A 19012-nucleotide genomic window follows, 5' to 3' on the forward strand; every position below is an offset into this window, starting at 1 on the left:
TCTAACACAATGCTGTTAGCATGTAAAAGGTAGATAAATTGAGAAGTATTCATTTGAAGACAAAATACTATTAGAACTTTATTTGGGACGTAAATATTGGAGCGAATACATTAATCTTTCAGATTGCTAGGTCTGGCAACAACGGCTAAGTAACAAAAAGCTCCACATCTTGGTACAGGCTGAGCGGCCAAAAATTCCCCACCATCTGGTGAATTCTCGTACAGTAGTGGTTTGGGATCTTTACCGCCATGTTTTGGATCCGCCCATTCCGCCTCTTTTTCCAGATCGATGCCAACTCCCCCTGGCTGGAAAAATAGGGAACTAGGGGATATTTCAATTTTGTCTAGGTACTTACCAATAAATGAGCAATGGTAGGTAAAGGCGCTTGAGGCGGATTGTCGGTGAAAGGAGGTTGTAACTCCCCCGATTGTATGTTGATCACCAAATAATACATGAAATCATTTCTTAGTTTCATCTCTTCCAAAGATCTGTTGCACTGAGCCAACTTCCTCATCCATCGCACCGCTTTGTGCCTATCTACAAAGGAAACGCAATAAAAACGTCTAAACGGTACCTGCTTTACACACCTTCGCTCTTAGACAAGTTTGATAGCATGGTCTTCGCCAAGAACATGTTGTAGTTACAATCATAGTTCAAATCTTCCGGCGACTCGTTCATCTTGAATGATTTTTAGTTACGGGAATTTGGAGAATTGATAAATGACAGGAAATGAGTCGAACCGGTCAAAAAGTCATGGCGTACATGATGTACAATTTCACGTAAACTTCTACTTGATCGATAATATCATCAATATCGATGGTTCAACTGCTTCGGCAGCAAGCAACAATCAGATACAATATCCAAGTGATTATAATACAAGTAATGGAACAACTATCCATATTATCACTTCCGGAACGCAGCCAATGCTAACGTACCATACCACCTGTGGTTCCGTTGCCTAGCAACGGAAACTTCAAACAAAGATGATTAAATTCGCATTTCAATAAAGAAGTTGAGGTGAAACATGGCAGAACCAACAGAAATGGATTTGTTAGAAGGTAATTATGTTTTATCGAATTAATAGACTCCCAAACAAGTGATATTGCAGCTGTGAAAGAGTCTCTACATAACGATGGCACCTTGGGAAAGTTCAAAGCCGAACTTAGAGCGGCAGTTATGTCGATTCTCAACAAAAACCACATCTCGAATGAACCACCAAAAATACCAGAAGAGACTAAGCTCATCAACGAGCTGATGAGGGAATACATGATTTGGAACGGATACTTATACAGCGAACAGATCTTTACAGCAGGTACGCCTGGTTATATTTTCTTTCTTGGTTTTTGTCTAAGTGTCGACTTTTTGCAGAATGTGGTCATGGTAAAGAAAGGCTTGAAAGGGACGTTTTAACAACGAAGCTGGGAGTGATGGATGACGCCAAAACATCGAAAATTCCACTTCTATACTACATAGTGTCTGCCTTTCAAAACCAACAAGAATAATGCAATTACCATTTGAGACTATTTTTTACCAGATAATAAATATATTTTGTATCGAACTGTCGTTATTCTGTTTTTAAAATACCTTGGATAACTGATATTTCAATACATGTTCATACTTAAAAAAAGAAGATTTTAGATCTATGACAACCATAGAGATATCTCTATGATGACAATCTATGACTCCATAGCCAACTTGTTTGAACGAGTTTATTGAACCAAACGTATAAATTCACAGTTGGACCGATATCGTAAAAATCCTCAACCGAAGCCTCCCCATGTATCTTTTGGCGGTCCAGCTCTTCCTCTCCTCTCCACAGGACGTGGAGTTTGAGGCATGGCAATTTTGCTGTGTGTAGGTTTTTGAGTGGGCAAAGTACCCCCCACTTTCCTCGGTGCAAGAGGCGTGGTTGTCTGCAGCTTCTGGTAGGTGGGCGTGATGTCATCGCCTCCGGGTTCTAGGAGGGAACGATGGGGAGTACCTGAGGCCCCGCCCCCTCCCGGTGGAACCAGAAAGGCTTTAGGTTGCGGACTCCTCTGCCTCACCGTCACCTTCTCCGTTCTCAGCCTTGTCGTGTGCAGTTGCGGTGGCTTCGGTGCCGGTGCCGGTGATTCTGGCGCCTGCACCCTGACCTCTGGCGGCGGAGAGTAGTGGAAGGGCGATTTCTGTAGAAGAAAAGATTGACAGTTAATTGACTTGAAGAGGTTATCGCTGGTGTTTACCTCTGTTTGAGGCGGAGCTCTAGAGGGCGGGGTCTTGATGGGCGAAAAGTGGAAGGGAGACTTCTCCTGGGTAGGAGCGGGTCCTTTTTCGGGAGTCGTGGGTCTTTGTATCCTCGTCTTCGAAGCTTTGGAACGCACCTTCTTGATGACCCCGGCCAAATTCTCTGGTTGGACCTTGAAGGAGCGACATTTGTGATATGATGGTTTGAACTGAGTTGTTTGGCAGAAATTAGACTAAATTGTTCAGAGGATATACTCACCTGACCTCCGTCGGCGATGAGGTTCTCTTCTATCGCCTTCTCCTCTATCTCCGCCGCGTTGTCCGACACCCACGCCGGTTTCTTCTTCATCCTCCTCTTCACGGGGCCTTTGGCAGCGGCCTTCTTCGGCGCCGTTATGTTGGCCTCGTCCACGGCCACTCTCATGGCCGCCTCGGTGTCTATCATGGTCTCCTCCACCTTGTCGGTCAGCGCCTCCAACCTGTAAAAAGCACATTATTAGACTGTTTATATTTAAATCCTTTCGTTAGGCCTTACTGTTTCTGCACGGCTGCCTCCTGCGCCTCCAGCTCTATCCTCTTTGCTTCCGCTTCCGCCTCTCTCTCCTCCGCCTGTTTTATCTCCTCCATCTGCTCATGTTTCAGCTCCTTGAGGCGCTGGTGAAGCCTCTCGTTCTCCGCCGACAGCCTGTCTCCTTCCGTCCTGAGCCAGTTCAGCCGGTGGAAGGCCTGCTGCCTCCTGTGCATCTCTGCCTCGTCCGAGTCTGGCTCCAGCTGGAAACGCAGACCGTTTAACGGAAGAAAAAGAATATACAGTTCTGTGGTTTGTCACGAGTAGCGTTAGATACCACAGATTACTCTCGGATTGAAAACTTTGGACTGGAGAGAAAAACAGGTTTACCAGTTTGGGCACGGGGAACAGCCGGTTCAGATATCCCTTCTTGTCCTCATAGTAGGCCTCGAAGTCGAAGTTGGGCGCGTAGGCGAAGATCTCGTTTATGGCGCGCATCATCTTTTCCGTGTAAATGGTGGTACGTTCCTGTTCGTACTCCCTCAGCTGGATGTGCTGGTTGGTGAGGACGTCGCTCACGTCTTGCGTCATGGTGTCGTAGATCTTGCGGGCCATCGCCCTGAAGGAGTTCATGTCGTCGGTGAGTACTGCCCGAAGGACCTCAGCTGGAACATATATGAGGCGCGTTGGAATTTATTGGGCTCAAATTTATGGCGTAAAAACCACTGTCTAACATCCTACTTCATGGAAAAATCGACAGAAACCCTATTTACAAAGATTTCCTGAACAAAGGCTCCAATCACCATAAATATCAAAAGCAGATGGTGATCCAAGACACTTGAGGAGAGCTCGATGTTTATGTAAGCCAAAACACCTTCAAGAGGAGTTCTATCAATTGAGCCTTCTCGACACTTACTATAGTTGGAAAGATATCGAGGGAGCATCAATGCCAAGACACCAGGTTGCAGAAAAGCTCCATCAGATTGGTCAAAAATGGATTAAGAGCCATATAGAAGGCCCAAAATTGCTAGTAATATGACAATTGTTCAAGATCCTTACCGTTGTCTCCGGTGTAGGGCGCCACAAGCCCAATGAACTCCGCAACTGTCACGTCTGGCGAATCCTTTAAACCCTGCAGGACGCTCTTAATGCCCTTCGTGTCTTCACCCTGCGGTATATTCCTCCTGATGGTCTTCTTCTTATCCTTATCAGCCAGAAGAGGATCTGTATTGGACGAGAAAGAATCGAAATCAACATAATCTGATCAAACCTATCTATCACTTACTGGTTTCGACTTTCTTCAGAGGAATACTGAAGGCTGGATTCTCGTAGATTTTAGGCACAGCTTCAGCTGGTTTTTCCTTCTTTTGCTTCTTCAACTTCTCCGCTGCCATCGGGCATGATGGAGGCTTTAGAGAGGAGGTTTTAGAGGCCACGGGTTTGATCCCTGCCGAACGTGGTCTTGGAGCACCTGCTGACCCAGGTCTGGATTTCGGGGGTTGTATTTTTTTAGACATTTTGGATGATCAACTTTCTTTGGTAACGTAATTTTACAAGCAGTATGCTTTGAATGTGCAGTAGAGGCAGGTTGCTATTAGTATCGTACCAAGAGAAGCGTAGACAATGACCATTTTTGAAGGTTTGCCTTCTAGCTGTGTTTTCTTCTCAATATAAGCACAATAAACAAAGACCTATTAGAAGTATGGGCCCTGGAAGTACTAAGCAATATAACATAACACTAAGAATTTTGAGCAATTATAACAGATAATTTTCAAAGTGACATTTCTTGGAAACAATGACACTTCATGACCTCCCAGTTTTTTTTTCGTGAACCATATGAAAATAAGGTACAGGAAAATCTGAGACTTTTCACCAATATGAAGCTGATATTTCACCATAGAAAAATTCAGAAAAATTAAATAAAATCTGTTGCAGTTATGTTGATTGCGTATTAATTTATCGAATATGAAAATATCTACGGGTAATAGAAGCGAATCTGTGAAGTCTAGAAACAATATTTAAATTAGTAGCTAGTCAACAATGCATAATATTTGTTTGGTGGATATATCTTTGCAAAATCTATCTTCATTCTGGGAATTGAATAGCTGCCTACTTCAAGAAAATTGCATCTGCTTTCCCAAACGAAAGTCAATTGACGTTTCGATGACAGTGCTGCAAAATTTTTCCGAAAAATCAAATCGATGCATCAACCAAATTACTTTCATTAAAAACCACGCATAAATTTTGAGAAAAAGACGAGAATTTGGGCAATTTTGGGAAGTGCTCATTCCAACAGAGAACAACATGGTTATGATGACAACTATAGTGGCTGCTATCGGTGGTACCATGATGCTCATTGGATGCTGTTACTGCATCTACATCAACACAGGACCGGGATCAGGTACTAGGTTTAATATAAATAGGGACAAACGTGAAAGATGTAGAGAAAAAGAAAGGAGGAGATCACGTGACAAGTATCGAGAAGGTACCACATTTTCTAGTTGAACACAGGGTGTTACAGTTTCGGAAATAGTGTTGATCGATGATCTTTAACGTAAGTCATTAGGAGTCTTTGAGGAATCCACTTAGTATAGACGTCAGCAATCATTTTCTTTGGTTATCTTTGGGTTCATTTCCATTTAGATAGTCTAGGAGTGTTTTTGAGAGAGTAACCCTTTTCCAAAACTCCTTCATAGGGTGCAGCATACATGAATAAACAACTTCAATTTTTCTGAAACTTTGGCATCCTAGATATTTGGCCTTAGATTCGACCTATGGAATTTGAGACACCCTGTGTTTAACTTTCAGGTTGCCACTCGCATGACTGTAAACGTGATCACCGAATGCTTGGTAATGCTTGATAACAAGAACCCCAAGTGTCTGCTAGAAGAATGTTAAATTTTTCTGGTGTACCTCCTCTTATTTTATATTAAATGAAGTGAAGGTTACAATTATGTAACCCACAACTGAGATTGATCTTTCATGTTTATTTCCTGATGTTCAGAGGGGACTGAAAAGTATCTTATATTGAGAGATCCATTTGAATCCTCTCTGAAATCGTACCTATACCAAATTTTGTATTGAAAAATAAAATATCTGACTTTGGAAATTATTTGAATTTTAGGAAGAGGGCGTAAGCATCGCTGTCAAGGAGAACACTGGATAGATTCTTAATGATCTCACGTCAAAATCTGCCAAAATTTTAAGTATTTTGACTGCGTCAGCTCAGTTCGACATATCCATTTGAACTCTAGCGTCATTTGAGTCATTTTTCTTTGGTTCGACCTGTGCAAAATTCTGGTATCTCTCCAAAATGTGCTGCATGTTCATGGCTACAATTGGTTCGACCGTGATGGTTTTGGCATGCGTATACTGCATGTATAAACAAGCTTGCCACTGCTGAGATTGGGATAAGTGAGTACGCAACTTTTAAATCTTGAGAAAATATCAATATTCACAATTTGTCATTGCAGGTTTATATGATCCTTCGACGAAATGAGGAGGATAGTCAAAAATTTAATGGTATCGTAAATTTTTGAATAAATTCGATGTAGAAATTGATTCTGTGTTTTAATTGTCTTTCAAAAAAATATTTATTTACTCTTATCATGGTCTATGGAAACCAACTGAATTAAATTCTGTGGTCGACATTTAAATCTCCAATAACATTAAAATTTAGCTGTATTTCAAGTTAGTGTGCTTTGCACGTTTTCTAGTTGTCAAATAGACACTGCGTCGTTTTAGGAACTTTTAAAACAGCGAGTTTCACAAAATTTTCAGTCATGATTGCCTGCTTTATACCTTACCCTCTCTTGATGCTTATGTTGTGTGCTGGCTGCGCTTTCTATTTTTGTTTATAGACAAAGATTCGAGAGAGCTAAATCCAGATGAGTCCACTGATTATTTGTATGTGCTGCACAACATTGCTCACGCTGGGATGTTTTTTCCTTCTTCAGAGAAAAGGCCTTGGATGTAAATGTTGAGGAGCTTTGCGAAAAGTAAGTTTCAATAGCTAAAGTGGTTTTAAGAATTAAAATCCCAAAATTTTACAGGTGATACAGCAACTACTAAAACATTGTTTTGAAGAATGAATAATTGAAAAATCGATAATGATATGTGAATATTTTCTCCGATAAATTATAAATGGATTTTTCTGATTAATGATATTCTTTTATTTCAAGTCAAAAGTTCTGTCAAATTTATTATTTATTTCGAAATCGACGAAAAATGCCTATTAGTTTAGCTTTTTTGAGTGTTCCCATGACTATTCTTGGAATAGGAGGAATTTTATTCCTGTATGTTTATGTTTTAGGAGTTAATAAATCAACTAGAAAAGAATGTTGTGAAATAGATTTGATGGAAAATGAAGCTGAAAAAGAAAAATGCGTAAAATTTAGGCTGAACTACACCACCAACTCTTTCTAAATATTCTAGTAAATTGGCATTTTTTTGTTAAATAAATGTCAATCACCAAAAGCTTTTTATTGATTAAAAATAAAGTAATCAAAATAAAGGCTGAACTTAGATTCCAATAGATCGAAAGACACTTTTAATTTTATATCAGTACAGTCCACAAAAAATAATTTTCAGAGATAAATATTGCAGCTATTATTTCATCTATTCATATTTTCTCTGCGCCTATTCATTATACTACAGATGAAGCCTGGCGTGCATCTCCTCTCTTCACATTCTCTGATCATGATATAAGTGCAGCAACTGCTACCCAAGCAGAGCAAAGCCGCTGCAGCAACACTCATTGCTGTGACTGCCACACAGCAAACCATTTTGGGAAAAGAAAATTTTTCGCTTCTAGGAGCTCACAAAATTTTTCCGAAAGTTCGTCGATTTTGCTGAATAATTTTGACAGACATTATATGATAAGGACATAACCAGACACTGTTGTCAAATGTGAAATGATTTTGATCTGGCCAGGCTGGGAAAAAGAAATAATTCGACTCATACAATTTAATACTGGCTTAAAATTATCTACAACAATCTGATATCCATCTTCGTTTTTTTTTGTATCTGCGGTTCGCTCTCTTGCATCCAGGACATCCTTTGTGAGCACCCTGCATCCTGGGATTGTAGTAGCAAATATATAAACAATAAATGCAAGATAGCCCAAGTATTGTAGAGCCAACTGTCATTGCTGTCACGAAGAACATCTTGATACTGCAGGAATTTGAAAGGGTCTAACATGGGGAAATCTTTCGAAAATGGTCATCTAGGTTCTACAATTTATTAATTTTTCCTTCATTTTTCGGTGGGAATGACTCTAACCATAAGAAAAGGATGATTTTCGGATGAATTTTGACATGAGCAACGATATAACACAGAATATGATCTACAGGACTTGTGCTCTCAAAAGTCTGAAGGTAGAAATTCAGAGAATTACCCAAACCAGATCATAGAAATGTTTTATCAAAACTGTCAAATTACAAGTTATAAATATTTCATGTAATTATCAGTCTCGATATTTTCGCGTAGTACGAGATGTTACCAAAAGATACCGGTAGTTCGAGAAGGCCTAGAGTGGCACAAAATTCCTCGGTGTCGAGCATGCAGAAGCGAAAAAATTGCGGTACACAAACACCCAAAATCGACTGGGAAAGATGCAGTCATATCATAGTAATCGACGGAAAGATCTCGAAGAACGATCAGGATAACTACAAGAAAGCCGTTGATTTCGTCAACAAATGGAATGACGCGATGAACGACTATCTGAAGAAGAGGTCGAGCAAGTCAAAAGTTAAGGAAATGGATGAAGCTTTCTACTTCACACCCATTCCAAATTATATGTCCTTTTTTGTGACCTTACAAGAACTAGATAGTGAGTACTGATCGTGAATCTTTACAGAAATATTACCTTTAAATCAATTACAGATCGATACTTGGATGCTACCAAACCTGTAAGAAAAAACTCGTATTCCCAGACCAAATTCCCCCAAGAGAAAATTGTAGTCGATGTTAAGAGCCAAACCCAGTACGTCAAATCCACAGAAGATCCAAACGACGTGGAGAACATACCTAAAAACATCCAATTGGCACAATACGGAACCTATCCACATAAAAAGACGAACCTTCAAAAATCACAAAGAACCCAATACTCGAACTTTTGCCCACCTTTGAAACATTCCGCAAGGTTCAGCGAGTCCAACATTCGACAGACTAGCTCGAATCGCGCTCAAAACGACCAACCTGGCTACAGTCCGTCAGCTGCGGCCATGAACTCATCTATAAGGCAAAACCACAGCTTCGCGAATTTTAATGTAACTTCCTCTAGCGTTGGCCGACACAAGCATCCTATCCCTGGTCTTTTATCGCCAAATAACAGAATGGCGCCGGAAATAAATGGAAATATGTTCGGAAAGCCACAGAACCCCCTGAGTGTCTTCGTGAGCCAGGGTAACATCCTGAAGAACATCTCCAGGAGTGGCAGTTCCAGCAGCAGTGTGATCCTGAGCGACAAGGACAGCGAGCAGTTGAACTTGGACGACGCAGGAAGCGAAAGAGATGATGTGGAAAGAACATCTTCGCCTTATGGCAACGAAAGGCGGTACGAAGGAAATTTCGACCATAGAGAGGCATCTTCAGGTACAAAGTCGAGGTTTGGACCATTCATCCTGTCTCCTTGCCTCCTTAGTCTTGATCTCTAGATCAAATCACTTGGTTTCAGGATGTGAAGAGGAAGATACGCCGGTGAAACAGCATCCGCTGAATCTCAACGAGAGGGATCTGAACAGCAAGGATAAGAACTTCATCAACTCCATCGGCATCTTCACGGAAGCTGGGGAGCTGAAACCCAACGCCAAGAGTTACCTGGAGACCAAGGAAGACGTCAGAAAGGGCACTTTCAGGGCTCCCAGGCTTTCTCAGATTCACATGACCGAACATTATAATGTTAAGTCTTGCACCTCGGGAAGTTTGTTGTCCGATATTGTGTCTACGAGAAGTTCTGAAATTGACGAATAAAGAATTTTTGAACTCAGTTGATTGATTATTCGCTCATTTTCTGAATGGGTCATCGCTGTGTTACGCTTAGGAGTAACTCAGGGACTCAAGATGTTCAGGCTAAATTTAAATGTAAATAAGCATGCTGAAGTTCTTAACTCTCTGTCACTTTTTCTCTACCTAACACTGTGTGATACACAGTGAGTATAGAAATAAAAATCCAATGGACAAGGGATACTTTTAATTCATTCAAACAGATAATTCAAGAAAAAATGAATGAGGATATCATCATGGTGCGCCTCCACTTGGTTTATTACAGTTATGTTGCTTACTTGGAAAGCACTCTCTAACCACTATACAGCCACAGCAAATACAGCCCATGATGAAGAGTGCTGCAGCACCTATTGTTGTTGCACAGATACAGGACATTCTGAAGAATCTACTTTATTATTACTGCCACACTGAGATTTTCTAGTTTCAGAGAAAAACTTCTCGATCCCACTAATAATTTAATCGAATTATCGTGAATTGTCAAAATGACAAATACCATAGAAATGTCTTCATTATTCTTTGTGATGACAATTATGTTATCTCATCGAATATCAAACATTTTATAATAAATTCGTTTCCAGAATACAATAATCAATTTCCCCATATTTCGTTACATTCAAAGAATTCAATTGAGTCCCTAGTATTACAGTACCTTTTTATTCATCAGAATTTATTCTTATCGTGAGTTACATATCATTTTAATTGTTTAAATAAAAATTGATGCAGGTTTTTCTGGATTATAATGGTTTACAACATCGCTTCTTCCTTGGGAATACTTCTTTCACTATTACGTAGGTGCAACACATGCTTCCCAAACACATTAGAGCTACTGTTACTGCTGCTGTGGCTGCAGATATACAACACATTGTATTATTTAACTGATTTTCACAAATAATACTTGCGATCTAAAAGCAAACTTCACGCTCTTCTAGTGAATTGAAATGTTTGAGTATGTTTGGTATGAAGAAAACAACAAATTTCAATCAGGATAAATTTTGAAAAGTTTGTCAATTATGTCATTAAAGAGTCAGAGAGATCTAAGCACAAAATTTATTACTCAATCGAATTCATATGTCAGATACCTTTTATAAATTAAGCAGGATTCAGACAAATGAATACAAACTACATTTTTCTTATGTGTTTTCTTCTGGTTTGCTTTAAAACCTGTAGTTGAGCTTTTACTCTTTCTGTTGAGCATTTCTTTTTGACTTCTGGTTTTTTTCGTATTTTCGAATCGATCCTTGCTTTGGTTTCGTGATAAAACTCTACTGTCCTTAGTTCTTTGATTGTTTTTGCTTTCTTTTTTCTGTAGCTGCTGATTATTTTTGTTCTTTTCACTCATTGGTGTTCCTTGTTCTTGTTTCTTTCGTTCATTTTCCACAATATTAATTGTTCTTGCGCTGTTTTTCCTTGTGTCACCTTGTTGCTTTCTTATTGCTCCATATTCCTTCTTTTTATCCAATTTTTGATCTTGATTCTTCCTATTTTTATCTTCTGCAATCGTTCTGTTATGTTTACTTCTCTGCGCATCACTACCTCCTTGACTACTCAACTTGTCTACGCTTTTCTGATTGGATTTTGTGATCTCATTGCTTTTTCTTGTTTTCAATTCTTTTTCTCTTGATGTATTCTTTTTATCTATTACTGCTACTTTACTTCTTCGATATTCATCTGTTCGTGGTTCCTCTTTTTCCTTCTTATTTTTGTCTCTTTTTTCAGCCTTTGCAGGTTCCTTGTTGCTTTTATTCATTTCTGATCTTTTTCGAGCTTCTTGACTTTTTTTAACTTCATTTTTACTTTGTTGCTCTTCTTTAATTCTGTTACTTGAATTTACTTTCTGCTGATGTTGATTATGTTCTTTTCCTTTAGCTTCCGTTTTTCGTCTCTGTTCCTTTTCAGTTTGTTTTTCTTTACTTTTACTTTCGAAACTTTTTTTTTCTCCTTCAGTGCTTTTTTCATTTTGACTGGCTTTCGATTTTTGGTATTTTGAACAATCTTTTTGGCATTGCCTATGATCTCCCTTACCTTGATTTTCTTTGTCTCCTCTCTGTTCTTGACTTCGTGGCGCTCGTTTTTCTTTCCGATTTTTCATTTTATCTTGTTCCTTTTTATTCCCCATTTTAACTTCTTCCCTAGATGTACTTTGATCACGTGTATTACTTTCATTCGTTTTACTTCTTTGTTTATTCTCAATTTGTGTCTTCTTTCTTTTCTCATCTTCTTTTCTTTTCCCTTTCTCCTCTGGTTGTTCCCTTTTTTTACGATTATCTGCTTCTTGTTTGGTTTTATTTTTCTCTTCCTCCTCTTTTTTCTGTCTAATCTGGTTTTCTCTCTCTTTTCTTTTCCGCTCTTCGTCTTTTCGTTTTTGTGTATTTTCATTTTCTTTTCTTTTTCTCTCCTCCTCTTCTCTTTTTTGCCTATCCTCATTTTCTTTTCTTTTTCGTTCTTCTTCTTTTCTTTTTCTCTCCTCCTCTTCTCTTTTTTGCCTATCCTCATTTTCTTTTCTTTTTCGTTCTTCTTCTTTTTTCTTGCGATTATCCTCATTTAGTTTTATTCTTTGCTTTTCTTCATCTTCTCGTTTTTTTCTATTCTCATTTTCTTTTTCTTCCCTTCTTCTTTCATCCTCTTCTTTTTTTTTACGATTATCCTCTGCTTGTTTCATTCTTCTTTTCCTTTCATCTTCTTGTTTTTGTCTGTTCTCCTTTTCCTTTTCATTTATTTTCCTTTCATTCTCTTCACGTTTTTTCGCGTCATTTTCAGCTTTTATTCGTTCTTGCTCCATTCTTTTCATTTCCTCTTTATGTTGTTGCTCGCTTCTGCTTCTTTTTTCCTCTAATATCTTTTTCTCTTGCTCTTTTTTCTTTTTATCCTCATCTTCTCTTTTTTTCAGTTCTTGTTCTTGTTTTCTTCTTCTTTCGCTGTCATTCCGTTTTCGATCTTTTTCTTCATTCTCTTTCCTCTTTTTGTCTTGTTCTATCCTTATCTTTTCCTCGTCTTTTCTTTTCTTTGTTTCTTGTTCTTCTTTTTTTCTCTCTTCATTTTTGCGCTTGTCTCTTTCTTTTTGGTCAATTTCTCTCTTTCTTTTTTCTTGTTCTTGTTTTTTCCTCCTTTCATCTTCTTTTTGTTTCTGTCCTTGTAATCGTTTCTTTCTTTCTTCATCCTCTTTCTTTCTTTTCTCTTGATCTATTTTACTTTGTTGCTCTCTTTCTTTTTGTTGCTTTTTTTTCTCTTCACTCTCCCTGGATTTTTTTTCGTGATTTTGTTTTTCCTTTTCATCTTTTTCCCTTCTCATTTGTTGTTGTAGTTTTTTTTCATCCTCTTTTTTTCGTTGCTGTTCACTTTTCTTTTCACTTGAATCCTGATTATTCTCCAGATTTTTTGATCTACTCTTTCTACCATTTTTATCACCTGCTCCCATCTCGAATTGCATATCTGTTTCAGTACTTCTATTACTACAACATTCATTGTCGGACTGTTGACTTTCATCTTTTCTTTGGTCTCTTCCATCATTAACCCTATTCATTGTCGTTATGTATAAACAGAAAACGCCTCCTAGACAGAAAAAAGCAGCTGAAGTACCTGCCATTATTGTAGTAGCAGTTGCTGCTACCATTTCAATGTAGAGCTTTTACATTGTCAAAGGAGGAAATGAACCATCAGCTTTTTTGCTGAGAATCTATGAACAATTGAGATGTACAGCATATGTTAACCATAAGAAGAAGTGTACAGGATGTTATTAGAATAACGAACATCACTTTAAATTCCTTATACTGATTGAGCTAGAGAACCAATTTCAGCATCTGAGGTTACAACTCATCACTTTTGTGGTACAGTAGAGATCGACTAACATGAGCAGCGTGCAGGTTGTCATCAACAGAAGAATCATCACTTTGAATTTTGAGGAATTTGTCGAAAATTCATACGGATTGAAATGATGAAGTTTATGTGACGTTACTAGACATTCCAGTTGCTATAGTTCCGTATATTTCTGCAGGAAAAAAGTTTGTATTATAGGCAAAATTCAGGAGAAATGTTCCCATAACTCGCATCGAATCAATTTCAAACAGAAGAAAAGAAGAAGTTGATGTACCACTAGAAGCATTAGAAGAAAACAGTATTCTTCCTGTATAAAATTGAGGTGTTGTCAAAAGTGTCAAACCTGTCCAAATCGTGAGTAGCCCGAAATAAAAAACCAAATTCGATTCAAGTTCGAACGATGTTTTTGCTGCGAAATCTGAGACACTACTAGACTTCTTATTGATAAAATGGCGTGTGCTTGCCTCGTATCTTGTTGTTGTATATTCAGCGCTAGTTGTCTCATATGCCTCGCTTGTTGGGAGATATATCCTTGTATTGTCAATGCAATAAATAAACGGAAGGAGAAAAAAGCAAATGAAGCAAATAAAGGAGATGGTAAAAATAAAAAAGGACCGAAAGCTCAGAAGAGCAAATCGGACCTAGACGTGAAAGCTGACAAAAAGGAAGATAAAAAAGCAGAAGGAGACAAGAAGCCAGCTCAGAAGAAGCAACCACCACCAAAAAAATAAGATACCATTCCAATAACATCCCATATGTTTTATACACAATTTGTAATGGGCTATCATTTCTGTATTTGAAATAAATTTATGGTTGAAAGGTAATAAGTCTTTTAAGAATCCAAAAGGTATGAGATTCAATTAATATTTCAACAATATAATACCAAATGAAAAATGCACATTCTTCTATCCAAATAGACTTACAATAGGAACAACATTCGTAATAGGTATAGGTTTTAAAAATCATAAACTTTATTGTTAATAGACTATACAGATACAATCTCTTCGTGCACAAATATATTTACAATCATCTATATCAGTCTACATTCCAACGTAATAAATACATCGAGAAGATACTTATCTCAAAAGTGGATAACATATATCACTTTCTCAAGAGAACTGTCCCAAACCTAAGAATACAAATGTTCCTAAAATTGCCATTGTAACAATCAGTTGTTCTAGAGTACAATAACAAAAACCCAGAGGGACCAAAGTATCAGGCTTACACTCGAATCTCGAAGTTCGACTAGGTTGGTAGCTCTGATAGGGGAAATCCGAAGGGTCAAAGGTTTCGCGTCTCATGGTCGGATCATAAGGTGGTGGAGGGTCGTATATAGGACTTGAGAGAGGTATGGTGTAAATCGGCAAGTCAGAATATGGTGGAGGATCCGGTGGCAAGTTTATTGAGCACGTCACACTTGGTGATTGTTGGTTGCCTTGTTGACAAGGTGCAGCTGTCTGGGATTCTTGTGGAATTGGTGGAGGAGCTGGTGAGACATTATCGAAGTTTGTTATTCCTGGATTGTGGTCGTTCTTTGTAGGATCATCTGCTTCTTCCAATCCAAGAACAGACGCGTCGATTTGTACCCTTAGCTCCCCATTGGACCTCGTTAAAGACATTTGTTACATCGATCTAGCCTATAAACATTGAAACAATGATGAAGAATGAACTTGCGCATCCACCAAAATTAGTATTATTTCAATTATTAACCTTCACAATTATCAATAACTTTATTAATCCATAGATTTTGTTATCGATAGAACATGAATAAGGTCGTTAGATAATTAGTTTATTTCTATGTAATTATCGTTCAAAAATCAATAATCTCGAAAAGAATCGAATCACCATGATGATGTTATTCAAAGACTACAAATTGCTCATAGAGAACGTTGTATCGATCATTCAGGCAAAGATAAATGGAAATCAATATAAGAGAACACTCACCTTTTGATTTTCTGGTCGATTTGAACAATAATTGGGAATAGCTTCAGTCGAAGCAGCACAAACCATGATTTCCACTATCGTGGAAATTCATCGAGTATTTGGCGATTTCCATATCTGAGACAATCAAGTACCTATTGCGTATAAAAGGGAAGATAACTAGATAAAAACTTTTGTGCGACTTCAACCAGGTAACGGAAATTTAGCAAATGGATTCGAATTTATTATTTTAATTCTTACGATAAACAAGCCTATTATCTTTTCACGGCAGTACACGAATTCAGTTGATAAAATACATGAAAAATGTTGATTTCATTCCGAGAAATTATATATTTTATCTTATTTGTTTTTGTATTGTAATGCAGCGGTTATTTGTTTTGATATGACGTGTACATAACAGGTGATATGACTGCAATCATTGTGAAATTCTCTAAATATACATAGGTATATGAATTTGCATGATACTGCGAGATAAATTCGAATTTTGCAACTAGATATTAATTGAAACAAGTTAGGTACCTTTATACTCTCTATATTTTCACAAAATATGAGAATTACATTGTATAGCCGTCCAGTTTCGAATTTATTTCAAGTTTATCTTCAGACACCCAAGGCTCTACAAATGGTACAGATAATTCACAGCATTCAGGTGCGAAAAAGGCGAAAAAAAAAACAAAAAAGGGGTATAAAGTTTAAAAAAGAAAAAAAGCACATTCTTGACCATTTTCTCAAAACAATCACTCAAAGAAAACATTATCTCTTATTAAATCAGAAGAGATAATCTTCTTTGTGAAAATGTATTGACACACAATGTTGAGACTCTTTCATTCTAAAGTTAACAATTTAAATTGAAGAGATATTCTTCATAGGTGATATGGAAAAGGGTTTTCCCAAGTTAATTGTTTGATTATCGTAATTACATAATATATCGTCATTTGGTGTAATGGCCTTGACCTTGAATTGAATTTGCAACATATTTCATAATATTTTGACATGGGTTCAATAAACTCATCCCCTCCAACTAACAAGATTTCACTTTCCTATATATAAAAGAAGACACTTGCTGAATCATAATATTGTATTCTGTATACCCGTTTACGTTCGTAATCAATACCAAAAGTGAATAAAAAAATGAAAAACCCACATTTTTGTTGCCACAAAGGAGAAGGAAAACCCAAGCGAAAATTCAAACACCAGAAAGGTCCTCACATGAAAAACTACGGAAACGATGAAAAACAGTTGTTATTCGAACTGTTCAAACATTTTCTGAAAACGAGGTTGGATGGAGAACAAAGAAACCAGGAAAGCCATCAAGAAGAAAACTCTCAAGTTGCCGAACAATGCCAAGCATCTGAAGAAGTTGAAATTGTGAATTCGGACGAAGAGCACTGCGAACGGCCAGGAAGAAAGCAGAAACATTGCGGAAAATTCGGCCCTTTCAAAAGAGGTAGGTGTTTTTATTGTAATTTATTATTGAGACTAAGCGCATCCACCATAACTAGTTTAATTGAAATAAGAATATGAAATCAATTGAAACTTTTTTTAGGTAAGCATCACAAACACTGGGGAAAGCACCATCATGGACATCACAAAATGATGGGTCATCACGGACCCCACCATCATCATCCACACCACGGTATGCACCACCATCATGGTTTCGGCGGACACCACAAGTGTTGAAGGCGCATCCACCATATGTTCAATTGGTTTAATGGAATAACGGCATATAAGCTTTTTATTTATGATTATGTTCCTTTTATTCGAAAAGTATTATTCATAAGAATGGAATATCGAGGCAATAATTCAATGACGTGTTTGTGATGAACAGCATATGAAGTTTGGCGTATTCTCGATATTTATAATTATATTTTAAGCACATGTTTATTTTTATTAGAATGTCATGGGCTTATAGTTAGTTGCTTTAGTTATTGTGAGGAGAGATAGGTAAACTGTAGAGTTTAAGATTATATACAGGGTTTTTCACCATTTTATTAACAATTTGTTATCACATAAGCAAATATTTTTAAATTTGTAACGATAATTATTTATAAATACATTGCAAAAATATAGATGTTTTATTCGAATATTGTATTTCCTTAAAACCTCCGTAAATATCCAAAAAATTTAAAAGGCTATTAAAGTGCAAAAATCCAGAGAAAAAGCTAGGTACAATATCGTTATTCGAAAAATCACATGTTTAAATTTAAAATTCGAGATTGTCCAGTCTTTCCACCAAATCAATTAAGATACTCAACAAGGTCATTCCAGAGGAAGAGGTGCCTCAAAGGATGGTACAAGTGGCACAACAGGTGACCTCGGGTTCTCTGGTGTAAACAACAGGAGCTGGAGCAGTTTGCATATAACTGACACCAACTGGTGCAGGCGCTGGATAACCCACAACTTGTTGGGGATAAGGAGCCATAGGGGTCATAACTGGACCAACGTAACCACCACCAACCCCTGCAAAAGGTCAAATTTGACGCTTAAGGCCCAGGCTTGGTCTCTATCAACTCACCCACTCCTATTCCTATACCGGGTGTGAAAACATCAATGTGAGGAGCGCAGTAGTCCACATGGTGGGGGTAGTAGTCATGGACAACGTCATGATGGACTATATCGTGGTGCACCACGTCGTGGGTGACTATATCTTCGGTATAGCCACCATCATAATACCCTCCATCGTAGTCGCACATACCTAGTTACATAGCAGTTATTTATTCAAAATAACGTAGGAATTTAAGGAAATAAATGACAGTGGAGGTATGAAAAAAGATACGAAATGTCTTATCAAAAGCAGAGGTTATCTGTCAGCAACCACTCATCAATGCAATTTTTATTAGTCTTTTATTCTTTTATGTGTATATAGAAGTAGGTATCGAAATACTTGGCAAATGAATTGTGCTTATACCCTTCAAATGAGGAGTTCATACTCACTAGCTGAAATAAGACACAAATTTCAGTATCACAATCAACAAAATCTACAATTCTCAACGTTCACTTTTCGGAATACCATATTCAACCACACAATTAGTCGAAACGATAACGAGTATCATTTAAATTGCTACAAGTACTGAGTCATAACAACAACAGACAACAGCTCGTCCCAACCACAGTAAAACCGCGACATGAGATCAAGGATAGTTCGAAAAATTCAAGCTGTTATCCCATCGTTCAGTAGGTCGCATGAAGAACGAAAATGAAAACTGTACAGTTCAATGAAAACAAGCTCCATCAATCGATATAATCGGAAGGTCACCGACGCCCGGCGTCGTCTGGACAAAGGCATATGCGGAGGTTAGTTTTGGGATGTTAAATATAGATCAACTCAAATTGGTGGATGCGCGAATTCCAATCACTCATCCACCAATTTTAAGGATTTACAAGGAACATAATTACTGGTACAAGAACTGTTTATATTGAAAGGTTTTTAGGCCGCCAATGCAGAATTAGGCTTGGTTTCTCAGCAGAAAAGCGTTTTTACTTATTTAAAGATAAATTTTTCGGTAAAATTGAAAATATCTC

At 37.8% G+C, this 19012-nt stretch overlaps 8 protein-coding genes and 1 long non-coding RNA gene across 9 annotated transcripts; 4 read left to right on the forward strand and 5 right to left on the reverse strand.

The window, feature by feature from the left end:
• Positions 1–65: 65 nt before the first annotated feature.
• On the reverse strand, positions 66–762 carry LOC123683351. Its single transcript, XM_045622341.1, has 3 exons — positions 588–762; positions 356–537; positions 66–305 (listed from the first exon to the last, which is right to left on the reverse strand). Exons 1-3 carry the CDS (start codon positions 676–678, stop codon positions 111–113), a joined length of 468 nt encoding a protein of 155 aa, XP_045478297.1. The 5' UTR covers positions 679–762; the 3' UTR covers positions 66–110.
• Positions 763–929: 167 nt separating this feature from the next.
• On the forward strand, positions 930–1558 carry LOC123683352. The gene is made up of 3 exons (XM_045622342.1): positions 930–1058; positions 1109–1312; positions 1369–1558. The coding sequence occupies exons 1-3, from the start codon at positions 1025–1027 to the stop codon at positions 1500–1502; spliced, it is 372 nt and encodes a 123-aa protein (XP_045478298.1). The 5' UTR covers positions 930–1024; the 3' UTR covers positions 1503–1558.
• A 137-nt stretch (positions 1559–1695) lies between these two features.
• Positions 1696–4523, reverse strand: LOC123683348 (proteoglycan 4-like). Its single transcript, XM_045622338.1, has 7 exons — positions 4017–4523; positions 3791–3955; positions 3122–3396; positions 2759–2994; positions 2483–2702; positions 2223–2396; positions 1696–2165 (listed from the first exon to the last, which is right to left on the reverse strand). The coding sequence occupies exons 1-7, from the start codon at positions 4246–4248 to the stop codon at positions 1761–1763; spliced, it is 1707 nt and encodes a 568-aa protein (XP_045478294.1). The 5' UTR covers positions 4249–4523; the 3' UTR covers positions 1696–1760.
• A 134-nt stretch (positions 4524–4657) lies between these two features.
• On the forward strand, positions 4658–5707 carry LOC123683353. The gene is made up of 2 exons (XR_006747969.1): positions 4658–5216; positions 5540–5707. It is a non-coding gene; the product is annotated as an uncharacterized LOC123683353 (long non-coding RNA).
• A 2408-nt stretch (positions 5708–8115) lies between these two features.
• Positions 8116–9719, forward strand: LOC123683349. The gene is made up of 3 exons (XM_045622339.1): positions 8116–8561; positions 8615–9325; positions 9408–9719. Exons 1-3 carry the CDS (start codon positions 8225–8227, stop codon positions 9701–9703), a joined length of 1344 nt encoding a protein of 447 aa, XP_045478295.1. The 5' UTR covers positions 8116–8224; the 3' UTR covers positions 9704–9719.
• A 189-nt stretch (positions 9720–9908) lies between these two features.
• On the reverse strand, positions 9909–14379 carry LOC123683347 (trichohyalin-like). The gene is made up of 2 exons (XM_045622337.1): positions 12183–14379; positions 9909–12113 (listed from the first exon to the last, which is right to left on the reverse strand). The coding sequence occupies exons 1-2, from the start codon at positions 13344–13346 to the stop codon at positions 10791–10793; spliced, it is 2487 nt and encodes an 828-aa protein (XP_045478293.1). The 5' UTR covers positions 13347–14379; the 3' UTR covers positions 9909–10790.
• Positions 14380–14498: 119 nt separating this feature from the next.
• Positions 14499–15807, reverse strand: LOC123683350 (proline-rich receptor-like protein kinase PERK10). The gene is made up of 2 exons (XM_045622340.1): positions 15494–15807; positions 14499–15186 (listed from the first exon to the last, which is right to left on the reverse strand). The coding sequence occupies exon 2, from the start codon at positions 15166–15168 to the stop codon at positions 14659–14661; it is 510 nt and encodes a 169-aa protein (XP_045478296.1). The 5' UTR covers positions 15169–15186; positions 15494–15807; the 3' UTR covers positions 14499–14658.
• Positions 15808–16558: 751 nt separating this feature from the next.
• On the forward strand, positions 16559–17574 carry LOC123683357 (histidine-rich glycoprotein-like). Its single transcript, XM_045622353.1, has 2 exons — positions 16559–16937; positions 17037–17574. The coding sequence occupies exons 1-2, from the start codon at positions 16622–16624 to the stop codon at positions 17168–17170; spliced, it is 450 nt and encodes a 149-aa protein (XP_045478309.1). The 5' UTR covers positions 16559–16621; the 3' UTR covers positions 17171–17574.
• On the reverse strand, positions 17460–18722 carry LOC123683358. The gene is made up of 3 exons (XM_045622354.1): positions 18425–18722; positions 18006–18185; positions 17460–17950 (listed from the first exon to the last, which is right to left on the reverse strand). Exons 2-3 carry the CDS (start codon positions 18181–18183, stop codon positions 17772–17774), a joined length of 357 nt encoding a protein of 118 aa, XP_045478310.1. The 5' UTR covers positions 18184–18185; positions 18425–18722; the 3' UTR covers positions 17460–17771.
• Positions 18723–19012: the final 290 nt, after the last annotated feature.

Source organism: Harmonia axyridis, chromosome 6, assembly GCF_914767665.1.
Source record: "Harmonia axyridis chromosome 6, icHarAxyr1.1, whole genome shotgun sequence".
NCBI lineage: Eukaryota > Metazoa > Arthropoda > Insecta > Coleoptera > Coccinellidae > Harmonia > Harmonia axyridis.

Coding starts and splice junctions, on each gene's coding strand:
- LOC123683350 (XM_045622340.1), bottom strand. CDS start 15,168: ATGTCTTTAACGAGGTCCAATGGGGAGCTAAGGGTACAAATCGACGCG.
- LOC123683358 (XM_045622354.1), bottom strand. CDS start 18,183: ATGTGCGACTACGATGGAGGGTATTATGATGGTGGCTATACCGAAGAT. Junction 17,951..18,005: donor CGGTATAGGAATAGGAGTGG/GTGAGTTGATAG, acceptor GACCTTTTGCAG/GGGTTGGTGGTGGTTACGTT.
- LOC123683347 (XM_045622337.1), bottom strand. CDS start 13,346: ATGGTAGCAGCAACTGCTACTACAATAATGGCAGGTACTTCAGCTGCT. Junction 12,114..12,182: donor AGGAGAGAAAAAGAAAAGAA/GAAGAACGAAAA, acceptor AAAAGAAAAGAA/AATGAAAATACACAAAAACG.
- LOC123683348 (XM_045622338.1), bottom strand. CDS start 4,248: ATGTCTAAAAAAATACAACCCCCGAAATCCAGACCTGGGTCAGCAGGT. Junction 2,397..2,482: donor TCATCGCCGACGGAGGTCAG/GTGAGTATATCC, acceptor CGCTCCTTCAAG/GTCCAACCAGAGAATTTGGC. Junction 2,166..2,222: donor GAGCTCCGCCTCAAACAGAG/GTAAACACCAGC, acceptor TTTCTTCTACAG/AAATCGCCCTTCCACTACTC.
- LOC123683357 (XM_045622353.1), top strand. CDS start 16,622: ATGAAAAACCCACATTTTTGTTGCCACAAAGGAGAAGGAAAACCCAAG. Junction 16,938..17,036: donor ATTCGGCCCTTTCAAAAGAG/GTAGGTGTTTTT, acceptor AACTTTTTTTAG/GTAAGCATCACAAACACTGG.
- LOC123683349 (XM_045622339.1), top strand. CDS start 8,225: ATGTTACCAAAAGATACCGGTAGTTCGAGAAGGCCTAGAGTGGCACAA. Junction 8,562..8,614: donor GACCTTACAAGAACTAGATA/GTGAGTACTGAT, acceptor AATCAATTACAG/ATCGATACTTGGATGCTACC. Junction 9,326..9,407: donor CCATAGAGAGGCATCTTCAG/GTACAAAGTCGA, acceptor ACTTGGTTTCAG/GATGTGAAGAGGAAGATACG.
- LOC123683352 (XM_045622342.1), top strand. CDS start 1,025: ATGGCAGAACCAACAGAAATGGATTTGTTAGAAG. Junction 1,059..1,108: donor AGAAATGGATTTGTTAGAAG/GTAATTATGTTT, acceptor GTGATATTGCAG/CTGTGAAAGAGTCTCTACAT. Junction 1,313..1,368: donor CGAACAGATCTTTACAGCAG/GTACGCCTGGTT, acceptor GACTTTTTGCAG/AATGTGGTCATGGTAAAGAA.
- LOC123683351 (XM_045622341.1), bottom strand. CDS start 678: ATGAACGAGTCGCCGGAAGATTTGAACTATGATTGTAACTACAACATG. Junction 538..587: donor AAACTTGTCTAAGAGCGAAG/GTGTGTAAAGCA, acceptor TTTCCTTTGTAG/ATAGGCACAAAGCGGTGCGA. Junction 306..355: donor CTACCATTGCTCATTTATTG/GTAAGTACCTAG, acceptor CTATTTTTCCAG/CCAGGGGGAGTTGGCATCGA.